Consider the following 13,905-nt stretch of genomic DNA (forward strand, 5'->3'; position numbering starts at 1 on the left):
AAAAAAGACAGGGTGAAAATAGTGCGAAGAAGCGAGAATAATGCGTCTCAAAATAGCTCCTCCTGATCAAAGTATAATAAATGATGGCCTTTATCTTGTGACCTCGGTATTAGTTTGGGAGCTGTCAGCTTAGCTTGGAGTTGAGCTTCGAGAGGTAGAAAGGAAGTGAATTCCCGAAAACCGAACAAAATTAAACCATGAAACCTTGTGTGACTCACGATAGTTTTGTGAATGGAGAATGCGCAGATGGAAACGCTGTGTTTATATAAAACTACATATCGCTTTCCCTCTCCCGCTCTGAGGTCACTGCTCTCAATGTGAGGTTGTGGGCGGCTCTTAGAAGAGCCTTTGGGTTTTGTTATAGAGTCGGGTCGATTTGTTCAGCCGCCGAATCCATAGAGAGTGCGGCCCTGGCGTTTCAGAGCGTACACCACATCCATGGCGGTGACCGTCTTCCGCTTGGCGTGCTCGGTGTAGGTGACAGCATCCCTGATCACATTCTCCAGGAAAACCTTCAGCACCCCGCGGGTCTCCTCGTAGATCAGGCCCGAAATGCGCTTGACACCGCCACGGCGAGCCAGGCGGCGGATGGCTGGTTTGGTGATGCCCTGGATGTTATCCCGCAGCACTTTGCGGTGCCGCTTTGCTCCGCCTTTCCCCAGTCCTTTGCCTCCTTTCCCTCTGCCAGACATGATGCTTCTTCAGTCAAATCGCTGCTGAATGAGTTGGGAGCTGTTTCAGGTTCCGCTTTTATACAGCCCGCCCCGACCTGACTGAGAAAGGGAGAGAGAGATAGAGAGAGAGTGAGAGGCGGGGCGAAACAGCCTGAGTGACAGTCAGGGCAATGTCTCTGGGAAAACAGCCACACATGCTTTGCGTGTGTGTCTGTGTGTGTTAGTGCATGATTATCCGGGTGTTTGAGTGTTTGTGTGGGAGTGTGCAGGGCTAATTTCCCATTTGTCTTTCTCTGATACAGAATGTAGTTTTGGAATTTATTTACATCAAATTTAATTGTCTACCTCCTGACCGTCAGCTGTGTTGGAATTAATTCCATAAATCTCAATTATTGTACTGATTGTGTATCTCAAATTTGTGCTCTGTGTATAAGAATCCATTATTGTACATGTGTAGGTTTTGTCTTTACCTAACTTTTATCCCTTGCATGTTTGTGAAAACTATTTCTTCAATGCATTAATCAAGTCGGCAGGCTAACACTAGCAATCATTTACCAGAACCTGACAAGTACTGAGTCACAGTCACATTCAGAATCACAGAAACTGATTGACTATATGAATAACAACTTGAACTTCACATCTAATTCCAGATGTTGAGACATTCAAATGAAATCCCACTTTTGTGGATAGCGTAATATATTAGATATAGAGTTAATCCAACTCATGCAAATATCACAGATACTCATTGATACACAGAGGGGAAAATATATTCATTCACATATAATACAAGATACTCGAGGTAACAAAATGAATGCAGCTTGATCACATGTTCACCACCCTCCGAGTGAAGATGTTTCTGCTCATCATAGTCCTAAATGGCCTACCCCCTATCCAGAGATTATGAACACTTGTTCTAGACTTCCCACTCAGAGGAAACATCATCCCTGCACCAGGTCTGTCCAGCCCTGTCAGTATTTCAACTACATCTCCCTTTCATTCTACAAAATTTGAGTGAATACAGACCAAAACTTTTCAATCTCTCCTCATGCAACAACCCTGCCAGCCCAAGAATCAGCCTGGTCATCATTTGCTGCACGGAGGTACCCTCATATATCAAAATTACCCAACCTATCACTATTTAAATAAACTCTGCCATTGTTTTTTACCTGCCAACGTGGGTAAATTCACATCTATCCACGTTATACAGCGTCTGCCCTGTTTCTGTCCACTCTCTCATCTTCTCTCAATCTCCATGAACACTCTTAATTTCCTCCTCATCTCTCACATTCCCTCCTAGCTTTGTGTCATCAGCAATCTTCGAAATATTACCTTTGGTTCCTTCATCAAAATAATTGTGGAATATTTTGAATACTGGGGCCCAGGCACTGATCTCTTTTTTACATCACTTGTCACCTCCTGCCATTCTCAAAAAGACTGATTTATTCCTGCTCTCTGTTTCCTGTTTGCTAATCTTTTCTCAATCCATGCCCATATATTACCCCCATCCAATGCACTTCAATGTAGTACACAAACCTCTTTTGTGGGCCTTTATCAACAGCTTTCTGAAAATCTAAATGCACCATATCATTTGATTCTCCCTTGTCTATTTTGCTAGTTACCTCTCCAAAAAAGTTCCAGTAGGTTTGTCCAAGATGATTTCCTTTCACAACTGCATGCAGTCTTTGTCCAATTTCGTTGATATTGTCTAAGTGTCCTGTTATGACATAATAGACAATCGGTCTGTCATTCATTGTTTTTCCCTAATTTTTTTTGGAATAATAGCCATTACAGATTAAAGTTCACATTTATATATCATGAAGAAACAAGTATTCCATGCACCCATAGAATGATTTAACAGATAACGTGGGGAATAAAATGACAATAGAAACATACTCTGATATTAGCAGCAACATATGTCGACTGAAATATAAAATAATGTCCAGGGATTTTCATGCACCAGGTAAAATCCACACTGACTTAAAACTGAATGTTGCAGAGATAAAAACAAAAACAGAAACATATTTCGGTGTTTTCAATTTAGTGAGAAAAACACAATATTATTGACCAAAGAGTGTCAGTGAATGAAAGCTACATTTAAATACCAGATAATGATGGGTAGGCTTAACCCCAGAATCACATAGCCTGCAGAGAATTGTTATTTTTTGTCTGGAATACATAAAACACATAAGAACAAGGAACAGGAGTAGGCAATTAAACCCCTCGATCCTGCTCTGCCATTCATTACGATCATGGCTGATCTCATTTTGGCCTCAACGACAATTTCCAGCCCTCTCCCCATAACCTTTCAACCCGTTACTAATTAAAAAATCTGTCCACCTCACCCTTAAATTTATTCAGCGCCCCGGCATCCATTGCACTCTGAGGTAGTGAATTCCACAGGTTCATGGCCCTTTGAAAACAGGAATTCCTCCTAATCTCTGATTGTAATCTACCACCCCTTAGCCAAAAACTATGGCCTTTCGTTCTAGAATGCCCCACGAGGGAAAACATTCGCTCCATGTCGACTTTGTCTATCCCATTTAGCATCTTATATACCTCAATTAGATCTCCTATCATCCTTCCAAACTCGGGCGACTATAGGCCTAAACTGCTCAATCTCTCATCATTAGACTAGCCTCGCATCTCTGGAATCAATCTAGTGAACCTCCTCCGAACCGCCTCCAGTGCAACTACAGCCTTCCTCAAGGTGTCAGCTGTGGCTCAGTTAATAGCACCCTCGCCTTTGAATCAGAGGGTTGTGGGTTCATGTCCCACTCCCGGAAACCAAGAACTGTGATTGTACTCGAAAGAGTTACATCCTTCCTCAAGCGACGGGACCAAAACTGTGAATACAACGTATGCTTGCTGCTTCAGAATAGACCCTGCCTTGTTGCATAAATGTAATCAAACAGAGTCTATCTTTGATCCCTCAAAGATGCTATCCCTCCCCAGCATTATAAGAGTTGATTTGATCAATTCATTCTGTATAAGTCCTGGCGGTGTAGGAAGCCTCAGTTTCAATACAGGCAAATTTGCACCAAAAAATGTGCAATCCGCTCTTCACACTCACGAAATTGTATAAAACAAAAGTTTTGATTCTGGAAAATTGGCGCCTTTATTGTCCTCTTGTCCACAGGCAAAACCAGAAACCTACAGTTTCGGGTAAACTGTTATCGAGGAAAAGAGAGCGAGAAAGCTTCTAACATTCTGTAACAGAACTGCTTTAATGTTAAGCATTAGAACGATTTGTAAAGGAATTTTCCTTTGTTTAGCTAAGACGATTTCTGTGCGATATTTCCTTGGATTAATTTTTTGGCGGTCATTTCAAATTTGAAATATATAACCGTTTGTTTAACTGATGATTTGGCGCCCTTAACTTCCGACTTCATACGTTGCTTGCCCGCATTGGTGAGTCAGGCAGAAATCTGATTGGTAACATGAAGAATATTATGAGCTATAACATAATTGACCAATCAGCTCTGAGCGCACCACCATTCCTCCTGAGGGTATAAGAGAACTGAAAGAAGGCGGATATCAGCATTCTCTGTGAAAGTGCTTGTGAGATTGTTGCCATGTCTGGAAGAGGAAAGACCGGTGGGAAAGTTCGGTCCAAGGCCAGGTCTCGCTCCTCCCGGGCCGGACTGCAGTTCCCGGTGGGCCGCGTTCACAGGCTGCTGAGGAAGGGGAACTACGCTGAGCGTGTGGGTGCCGGAGCCCCGGTCTATCTGGCCGCCGTGCTGGAGTATCTGACGGCTGAAATCCTCGAGCTGGCCGGCAACGCGGCCCGGGACAACAAGAAGACCCGCATCATCCCCAGGCACCTGCAGCTGGCCGTCCGCAACGACGAGGAGCTCAACAAGCTGCTGGGAGGGGTGACCATCGCTCAGGGCGGGGTGCTGCCTAATATCCAGGCCGTGCTGCTGCCCAAGAAAAGCGGCGCCTCTGCAGCCACCAAGACCAAGTGAAGCGACCATTCTTTAAACTGAGAACCCAAAGGCTCTTTTCAGAGCCACTCACTTGATCAGTGAAAGGGGCGACCTGTTGTCTATCCGTATGCGCGATAACATCCCTATCGATTCGGAATGACATATTTCTAATGCGATCTGTGAAAGTGCTGGTTACAACGAGACGCTGGTGCTGTTGCCTTTTTCCAGAAATCAGGAGTCTGTGCTGCATCTATATATGACCAATTGACAATGTTCAGGGAAACGTTCATTGAATAATTAACTCATCCCATCTCTAATTCAATGACGTGAATTGCTAAACAACTATAAATGGAATCACCCCATATCCCCAAATGCAGCAGAGGGAGAGACCGGATTAACTAAAGGACTTAAATAAATTGTAGGCCCGAGGGTTTTAGGAGCTAGATTGTTTAACAAGAGATCGCAGCTCTTTCTCTGACCGACTTAGTGGCTCTTTGGTGCATTTGGAGCTGAATCCGGGTTTTAGTGCACGTGTGAACATCCCTATCGCTTCGTAATGACAACATTCCTGATGATATCTGTGAAAGGGTGGGTTAGAGTGAGACGCATCCTGCTAGCACTGTTACATGTTACAGACATCAGTAGTATGTGCTGCAACTATTTAAATCCAGTCTCAAGAATTCGCGAAAAACTTCCCTTATTATTAAAATATTTGCCTTTTAAATGATCTCAATTCATCCCAAACACCGAGTAAAGGAAGCAAAGGACAGTTACCCGGTGACAAAGTGAGGAAAATAATTTGTAGGCCAAAGAGGCTAAAGTGCTGGTGGTTAAGAGATCGCAGCTCTTTCTCTGACCGACTTGGTGGCTCTTAAAAGAGCCTTTGTGGTTCTCGGGGTAAGTCTTGAGTCGGGAAGGGTCAGTCTAGGCGCGCTCCCCGCGGATGCGGCGGGCCAGCTGGATGTCCTTGGGCATGATGGTGACTCGCTTGGCGTGGATGGCGCACAGGTTGGTGTCCTCAAAGAGCCCCACCAGGTAAGCCTCGCTGGCCTCCTGCAGGGCCATGACGGCCGAGCTCTGGAAGCGCAGGTCGGTCTTGAAGTCCTGAGCGATCTCTCGCACCAGGCGCTGGAAGGGCAGTTTGCGGATCAGCAGCTCGGTGGATTTCTGGTAGCGGCGGATCTCCCGCAGAGCCACAGTGCCGGGCCTGTAGCGATGGGGCTTCTTGACGCCGCCCGTGGCTGGAGCGCTCTTGCGGGCAGCTTTGGTAGCCAGCTGCTTGCGGGGAGCTTTCCCTCCGGTCGACTTGCGCGCTGTCTGCTTGGTCCTGGCCATGATAACAAACGCTGTGGAACACAGACTCTGAGAATGATCAAGCCGCTCTGTGTCAGTCTATTTAAGACCTTATGCCGGACGCCCACTTGCCCTGATTGGCTACCGCCACATCCCCCTGGCAACGTTCGAATAGAGCGATGGGCGCCAAGAATCTCTGTTGCCTGATTGGTGGAGAAGCAACTGACAGTTAATCAATTTCAAAAAGCCCGCCAATTTCATAGGAACAAGTAAAAATGAAATTAATTAAGCCGAGTTTGAAGGCAGATAAATTCAATCTCAAAATATAAAAATATCATAAAAACTCGATGTCTGTGCGCCCCATTTTTCACCCGGATACAACTTCCTGTCTTTGGAACTCGGATTAAATTCTCATTCATTCCCTGCTCGGTTTATAACGGGCTGGAATAAGCCTCCTATTGATGGGCGAACATTTTTCGGACACATATAAACCTCATGAACAATAACGGTTTCAATTAAGCAGGCTCCGAGATCCTGTTTTGGATTAAAACGTGGATTAAATTCTCATTCATTCCCTGATCGTTTTACAACAGGGCGGAATAAAACTATTGAAGGGGGAAATTTTGGCACTCCCACTCCTGTCCTGAATGGATGCAGCGCAATCCCGCCGAGAAATTTGAAAAGAGCAGCGGGCTGACTGGATTTCTGGGCCCTGATTGGTGGAGCAGAAACTGACAGTTCATCAATTTCAAAATGCCCGCCAATTTCAGAGGGACAAGTAACTGAAATTAAAATAAACCTAGTTTGAAGGCAGATAAAATCAATCTGAATGGACAAATATCACAAGGTCTCAATGTTTGCGAGTCGATTTCGGTCCGAATTCCTGCTTTCGAACACGAATTCAAATATCATTCATTCCCTGATCGGTTTACAGCAGGCTGGTATGATGCACCTAATGATGGGCGAAATTTTGTGTCTCACATATAAACCTGATCAGCCGTATCGGTTTATAGCTCTATTAATGTTATAGAGAGAATGGCTTGGCTCTTGTTTCTAGTGTTTTATGGGTGGGGGAGGCGATGTGGGTGGGTGGGCGGATTGCGCACCCTTTATGTAAACAATGTTTACCTCTAAGTTTTTATATTTGAACTATCTTCCACAATGTGCGTAAATGCATCTTCGCAGTGCAAACCATGCAGCAAAATCAGAGCTTCCACTTCACCCTTCCGACCGTCCTGGGATGCGAAATCGAGGTGATTAAGTGTAGTCACATTTTTCAATCAGCCTCTCAATATTCGCCTTACATTCCCGTTTAAATTCGGGTTATTTCATTGATCGCCTGAATAAAGTTGTTCAGTGCTCCCAGGAACCAGACAACATGCAGCATCGATACAGGCTGATCCATTTAAAGCTGGTATACTGGTACCTCCCAGACCCTGTCATGTCTCAACGACCCAGGAACAGATGGCGAAGAAAAAAGACAGGGTGATAATGGGGCGATGAAGCGAGAATGATGGGTCTCAAAATAGTTACTCCTGATCAAAGTATAATAAATGATGGCCTTTATCTTGTGGACTCGGAGTTAGTTTGGGAGCTGTCAGCTAAGCTTGGAGTCGAGCTTCGAGAGTTAGAAAGGAAGTGAATTTCTGAAAACAGAACTAAATTAAACCATGAAACCTTGTGTGACTCACGATAGTTTTGTGAATAGAAAATGCGCAGATGGAAACGCTGTGTTTATATAAAACTACATCTCGCTTTCCCTCTGGAAGGTCACTGCTCTCAATGTGAGGTTGTGGGCGGCTCTTAGAAGAGCCTTTGGGTTTTGTTATAGGGTCGGGTCGCCATTTGTTCAGCCGCCGAATCCATAGAGAGTGCGGCCCTGGCGTTTCAGAGCGTACACCACATCCATGGCGGTGACCGTCTTCCGCTTGGCGTGCTCGGTGTAGGTGACAGCATCCCTGATCACATTCTCCAGGAAAACCTTCAGCACCCCGCGGGTCTCCTCGTAGATCAGGCCCGAAATGCGCTTGACACCGCCACGGCGAGCCAGGCGGCGGATGGCTGGTTTGGTGATGCCCTGGATGTTATCACGAAGCACTTTGCGGTGCCGCTTTGCTCCGCCTTTCCCCAGTCCTTTGCCTCCTTTCCCTCTGCCAGACATGATGCTCCTTCAGTCAAATCGCTGCTGAATGAGTGGGGAGCTGCTTCACGTTCCGCTTTTATACAGCCCGCCCCGACCTGACTGAGGAAGGGAGAGAGAGAGAGAGAGAGAGAGTGTGTGTGTGTGTGTGAGAGAGGCGGGGCGAGACAGCGTGAATGACAGTCAGGGCAATGTCTCTGGTCAGACAGCCCCTCCTCCTGCCTGCCCGAAATACATTTATTTATCAAATTCTGAAGATAGCTGAACAGAAATCTTTAAACGTAACTGAAATATTTCAACATCATAAACCAGCTATTTTGAAAATCGTAGGTATTAAATCCAATCATCTCAGTAATATCCCCCCCTCGATACTGCACTTAAGAGTCAAATGTTTGCATCTATTTCATTCCCTCTCCTATTCTATACATGAACAACTCTAGACTCGCCCCCGACCTCTCCCCTCCAGGCTGCCAAAAGGGATTGAGAAATTCCCTAACATCTCTTCCAACAGAATGAGAGAAACAACAGGTATGGGACTTAGTTGTGAGGCGGAATTATGAGCGATGCTCACTCCATTGCAGACTCTCACCCTGAAAATGTGAATAAAGAAAAGATAAACATTGAATGCACTGGGACACATCCCGGTTAGGGAGCTGTAAGGATATCCCTGTGTTTTATTGCACAGTGCGGGAGGGGACGGGTGGAGAGTGTGTCAGTGAGTGAGCGGGAAAATAGGATTTAAGTGGAAGGATAAAGAAACATTTCCATCTAAAAACTGCTCCCAGCGCGGAGACAGGGATCAAATGATCAGGGGATCAGCTCTTTCATGTGAAATGTGGGTGGCTCTGAAAAGAGCCTTTGGGTTCAGAGGTTTACAATTTGCTCGGGATGTTTCCCTTCTTTCATGTCTTTGCTTATCTCCCTTTGGGCTTGGCCTTCCCTATCGCCACTTTTTTGACGCCCGTCACCTTCTTGGCCGGAGACTTTTTCTTGGGGGCTGCTTTCTTCACCGGCTTTTTGGGAGTTGCCGCCTTCTTGGCTGTTTTCTTGGCCGCTGCTTTCTTCGCTGGAGATTTCTTGGCCGTTGCTTTCTTGACTGGAGTCTTCTTGGCCGTTGCTTTCTTGACTGGAGATTTCTTGGCCGTTGCTTTCTTTGCTGTCACCTTCTTGGCTGCCGCTTTCTTCACTGGAGATTTCTTGCCAACTGCTACCTTCGCCTTCTTTCCCACTTTCCCCGGGGTTGGGTTCTTAGGGACTTTGAAGGAGCCCGAGGCGCCCGTGCCCTTGACCTGAACTAGGAAGCCATTCTTCACATTCCTCTTGATGCTTTGCTTGATCTGGGAGCCGAGTTTCTCCACATCCACCCCATTGCCGCGCAGCGCCTTCTTGATCGCGGGCAGCGACATCCCCTTGCGATCGCTGCAATCCGCCACAACCTTGAGGATCTGCTCGCCCAGCTTGGGACCGGCTGCACTGCTCCGGGGAGCCGCCTTCTTCTTCTTCTTGGGAATCTTGACCTGGGCGGCGGGAGCGGCTGGAGGAGCCGTTTCGGCGGCTGCAGTATCGGTCATGTTCCGGGACTCTGCACAAAAGTGTCTCTGTCAATCTGAAGGGGTCAGAAATGAAGCCGCTGGTGGCGGCACTGAGCAACTTAAAGGCAGCGAGCGGACGGGGCGGAGACAGGCTGCTGTCAGCTCCAGGCTGCTGCTGCCTCTCTGTGTTTTTCTCTCCTCACAAACTCCCCAGTTCCATGGAAATTCCGGCTCTCCAGTGTCCAAGACTAAATCCTTCTTATCTCTGACATTGTAATGTTTGCTGTCGAAAAGATTTGACGCGAATTGAAGACTCGAGTTTCGATTAAAACCGGATTTACTGCGGCTCCTTCACCCGATCTCTGACATGTCCTCTACTTATCGACTGAAATCTAGATAACAACAAAGAAATTGTCTTTAAATCTCACTTTGGCGTCAAGCTGGGGAAAAGAGGGAACTTATGAATAGAAAATATTTTTAGTTTAGGCAAGCAGAACTCGGAAATCTCATGATCAGAACGGACGCACAAACACAGTTTCATTCCTCTGACTCTCCCGCCCAGTTCCAACACTCTCTTACACAATGTTCACATCTACATGTTCACAGGGAACAGCGGTCAATAATGTGAAGCTCTCAGGTGTGAATTCCTCCTCTTTTTCGTACTTTGCTCCCTTTCCTTTGAAGAATATTGTCGATTGTAAACTCAGCGAACGTTTAGCTCTCTGTGGCATGGGAGCCGTAGATGGTCTCATTCGCAGATTGGTGTTTAACAGCGAGGTTGAGTGTGTTGGGCTACAGGAAGTTATAGATCGGATGGTCAAATGGGCAGATAAGAGGCAGATGGAGTTTTACCGTGAAAAGTGTGAGGTGATACACTTTGGAAGGAGTCATTTGACAAGGAAGTATTCAATGAACGACATGACACTGGGAAGCTCTGAGGAACAAAGGGACCTTGTCGTGTGTGTCCCTAGATCTCTGAAGGCGGATGGGGCATGTTAGTGGGGTGGGGGAAAGGCATATGAGACACTTGCTTTAATCAATCGAGGCATAGATTACAAAAGTAGGGAGGTCATGTAGGAGTTGTATAGAGCCTTGGTGAGGCTACAGCTGGAGTACAATCTGGTGGCCACATTATAGGAAGGATGTGATTGCACTGGAGAGGATGCAGAGGAGATTCACCAGGATGTTGCCTGGTATGAAACATTTAGGTTATGAAAAGAGGTTCGATAGTTTTGTGTTGATTACGTTGGAGCAGAGAGGGCTGATGGGCGACCTGCTCGAGGTGTACAAGATTATGAGGGACATAGACAGTATGGATAGGGAGCAGGTGTTCCCCTTAGTTGAAGGGTCAGTCACAAGGGGGTATAAGTTCAAGGTGAGACGCAGGTGGTTCATGGCGACTGTGAGGAATAACTTTTTTAACCCAGAGGGTGGTGACAGTCTGGAATGCGCTGCCTTGGAGGGTGGTGGAGGCGGGTTGCCTGACATCCTTTTAAAAGTACCTGGATGAGCACGTGGTACATCATAACATTCCAGCCTATGGGCCAAGTGCTGGTAAATGTGATTAAGTTGGTAGGTCAGGTGTTTCTCACGTGTCAGTGCAGACTCGATGGGCCGAAGGGCCTCTTCTGCACTGTGTGTGACTCTGTGATATGTGATTTCACGCTATTATCTGAAAAGCTCACATCAAGATGTTTATTTCTGGTGACAATACAAATTAACTGCTCCTGGTCCCTCCAGACTTCCCTGTTTATGTTGCTCCTCCTGAACTGACAGGTCACAATTTCACAGTTTGCAATGTACCCCAATCTCAACAACCAGAGCGGGCCAGTTATATATGAACACAAAGTCAAGTTCCTGAAAATGAAAGGGCTTTTCAGAGCTCGCTTCGATTTTTGATTGGAGATGATCTGATGAAATTAAAGCAAAATAGTGTGGGTGTTGGAAATCTGAACCAAAAACAAAAATAGCTGGAAAAACTCAGCAGGTCTGAGAGCCTCTGTGGAGAGAAAGACAGAGTCAACTTTTCGAGTCAGTGTGACTCTTCTTCACCTGAAATCAATTTAGTAATCAGATCAAATGTCAGGCCTGAATTTCCGAGAGGAGAATGAACATTGAGATTCTGACTCATAACACTGGAGGTGTGTTCACATTGCCAGTGTGTATTGACCTATCATTAACATTAGTAACGTGCACAGCACCAGAATTCGCGAGATAGGGGGTAGAGGGACCAAGAGTGAAGGAAATAGAAGGAGCAAGGGAGGGAGAGGCAGAGAAATCGGTCACTCTATTGCTACCGTGTGTCAATATAGCAATGAGTGGCCCTCATATCTATCATCGGACAGAGGCATACATATCATCAGTATTTTAATAGAATATACAAATATGATCATTAATAATTTTGTCCCAAACATCATTTAGAACCAGAGAGCGATATAATTATCTTGAAATAGTTCAGTGAATTTCCCTGACTAGAATCCTGAAATGATGCTGTGGACTGATGAGGGAATCATAAACAAGTTGAACTTTTAATCATTGGAACTTAGAAGATTGAGAGGTTTCCTTTTTGAAACACCGAAGAATCTGAACCTGATCGGGAAAACTAATTTAAAACTGACAGACCCACAGAGGTGAGAGATGACGTGATTCAGCTCCAGCTAATACTGGGCCAGAGGCAAACACATTTCTATCACACAAACAGAAGTAATGCCAGTGGTTGAGGTGAATAGAATCCGAAATGTAAAGATCCATAACCTCTGGATCTCTCTGTAAACTTTGGACACAAAATGTTCGAATTGACACTCATTGACTGAGAGGTTCAAACTGATTATATTAAAGAGTGACTTTTAAGACCAGACATTAACTTCTGCCTGGTCACAGCAAACACATAGATTCACTGGGCGGATTGATTTCCTAAACCGGTGAATGAACAGCAAAGATGCTGCAGGGAGCGATATCAGTTTGAGCTTCATACAGGAATCGTCCACCTGCCTGAAACTCTGCCCGTTACACACAGACCCATTGTGATGCTCAAGCTGGAGAACATTGACTGAGGGGAGGAGTAACTGACGTTTTTCAGAGACGTCAGTTTCACGGAAGCGCGTGCGCATTGCTTCCCTCCTTCAGTTTCCCCAGACATGACTAGAAGAGCGCATGCGCCCAGTGAGCGGGAGACCTTTGTTTCAAACAGATAGAAATGGAAATCTTAGGGCCCGGGTAAGCGAGTAAACAGCGTTCTGATTCCAGCAGGGCCCCGGTTTGTCAGTGTGGACACAGAAATCATCATTGACTCGGGGTAAGTTCAGGGAGAACCGGGGACTGTTTGTAAGAGGCGGAGCGGTGCGGGAACGTGTTCCGGAACTTGGAGTGAGCGGGTGGACGGGGAAAGGCCTTGCTGGGGCTGTGTGTGGCCCTGCTGAGGGAGACAGAACCTGAGCAAGCTGCAGTTGAAAACTATTGGGATTTTCTCCCCTCAAACCTGTAATGCATATTCCAAGTATAGCTGCTGATTCATGCAACTTGTCGGCATTTGGACAGGGAACGGTCGAAACAGGCAGAGAGTAAGGAGGAGAGAAACCATGTAGGGGTCACGTATTGGAGGCACCAGCTATTAAGATATAAACATTTTAGCACCGGATTGTAGCTGGATATTGAAATCTGAACTGTCTTTGTATCCTCGGGGAGTGTGACCCTTGGAGCCATACAGATGTGGATTGTTTCTGAGTGTCAATCAATTGCTTGAAAGCTACCAAAGCAGGTTGCTGACGTGGAATCAGACACTGTAGTTTTTATTTTTCTTCATATTTTGCATCTGGATATATATTTTTTAAAAGTTATTGTCAGTTGAAAGATTACGTTGACCTATTGTCTTTCAATGTCCTCTGCTGATTTTGAGTTACAAGACTTATGTTTCTTCCCCCAGGCAAATCAATGAAGGGATCAGTTTCAAGCTGATGTTCCCCCAGGAAAAAATAAAAATGTAGCCACCTCTTTCTAACTGACAGCAGGTACGATGTTACTCCGAGAATGCGGAGATACAGACAGATCATCAGCTCCACCATCACCGAGAACAGAAGTAGTCAGACTCAAATTGATCTCAAACCCAGGTACTAATGCTCCATCCAATGGTCAGACACTCAGGGGAGGTGAAATAATTTTACCACAGTACACTCCTACTCAGTACTGCTGAATTGCAGGTCCACCAATTGCAGTCAACAATCATAGCCATTATCAGATTGAAGGGCATCCCTTTCATGTCACAAGAGTGAACATCGCCTTCAATTTAAATACCAGGTAATAAAACTGATTGAAATTTACAGAATTAATCCTTCAGTGCACCC

General features: G+C 45.7%; 4 protein-coding genes across 4 annotated transcripts; 1 reads left to right on the forward strand and 3 right to left on the reverse strand.

The window, feature by feature from the left end:
* Positions 1-288: 288 nt before the first annotated feature.
* On the reverse strand, positions 289-692 carry LOC144672477 (histone H4). Its single transcript, XM_078534320.1, has one exon. The coding sequence runs from the start codon at positions 690-692 to the stop codon at positions 381-383; it is 312 nt and encodes a 103-aa protein (XP_078390446.1). The 3' UTR covers positions 289-380.
* A 3,533-nt stretch (positions 693-4,225) lies between these two features.
* On the forward strand, positions 4,226-4,654 carry LOC144672446 (histone H2AX-like). The gene has a single exon (XM_078534289.1). The coding sequence runs from the start codon at positions 4,247-4,249 to the stop codon at positions 4,637-4,639; it is 393 nt and encodes a 130-aa protein (XP_078390415.1). The 5' UTR covers positions 4,226-4,246; the 3' UTR covers positions 4,640-4,654.
* A 3,073-nt stretch (positions 4,655-7,727) lies between these two features.
* On the reverse strand, positions 7,728-8,054 carry LOC144672460 (histone H4). Its single transcript, XM_078534303.1, has one exon. The coding sequence runs from the start codon at positions 8,052-8,054 to the stop codon at positions 7,743-7,745; it is 312 nt and encodes a 103-aa protein (XP_078390429.1). The 3' UTR covers positions 7,728-7,742.
* An 893-nt stretch (positions 8,055-8,947) lies between these two features.
* On the reverse strand, positions 8,948-9,604 carry LOC144672433 (histone H1-like). The gene has a single exon (XM_078534276.1). The coding sequence runs from the start codon at positions 9,602-9,604 to the stop codon at positions 8,948-8,950; it is 657 nt and encodes a 218-aa protein (XP_078390402.1).
* Positions 9,605-13,905: the final 4,301 nt, after the last annotated feature.

The sequence above is a fragment of the Cetorhinus maximus genome, chromosome 38 (assembly GCF_964194155.1).
Source record: "Cetorhinus maximus chromosome 38, sCetMax3.hap1.1, whole genome shotgun sequence".
Classification (NCBI taxonomy): Eukaryota; Metazoa; Chordata; class Chondrichthyes; order Lamniformes; family Cetorhinidae; genus Cetorhinus; species Cetorhinus maximus.

Bases quoted from the DNA above. Each gene is read 5' to 3' on its own strand.
- LOC144672477 (XM_078534320.1), bottom strand. From the start codon at position 692: ATGTCTGGCAGAGGGAAAGGAGGCAAAGGACTGGGGAAAGGCGGAGCA.
- LOC144672446 (XM_078534289.1), top strand. From the start codon at position 4,247: ATGTCTGGAAGAGGAAAGACCGGTGGGAAAGTTCGGTCCAAGGCCAGG.
- LOC144672460 (XM_078534303.1), bottom strand. From the start codon at position 8,054: ATGTCTGGCAGAGGGAAAGGAGGCAAAGGACTGGGGAAAGGCGGAGCA.
- LOC144672433 (XM_078534276.1), bottom strand. From the start codon at position 9,604: ATGACCGATACTGCAGCCGCCGAAACGGCTCCTCCAGCCGCTCCCGCC.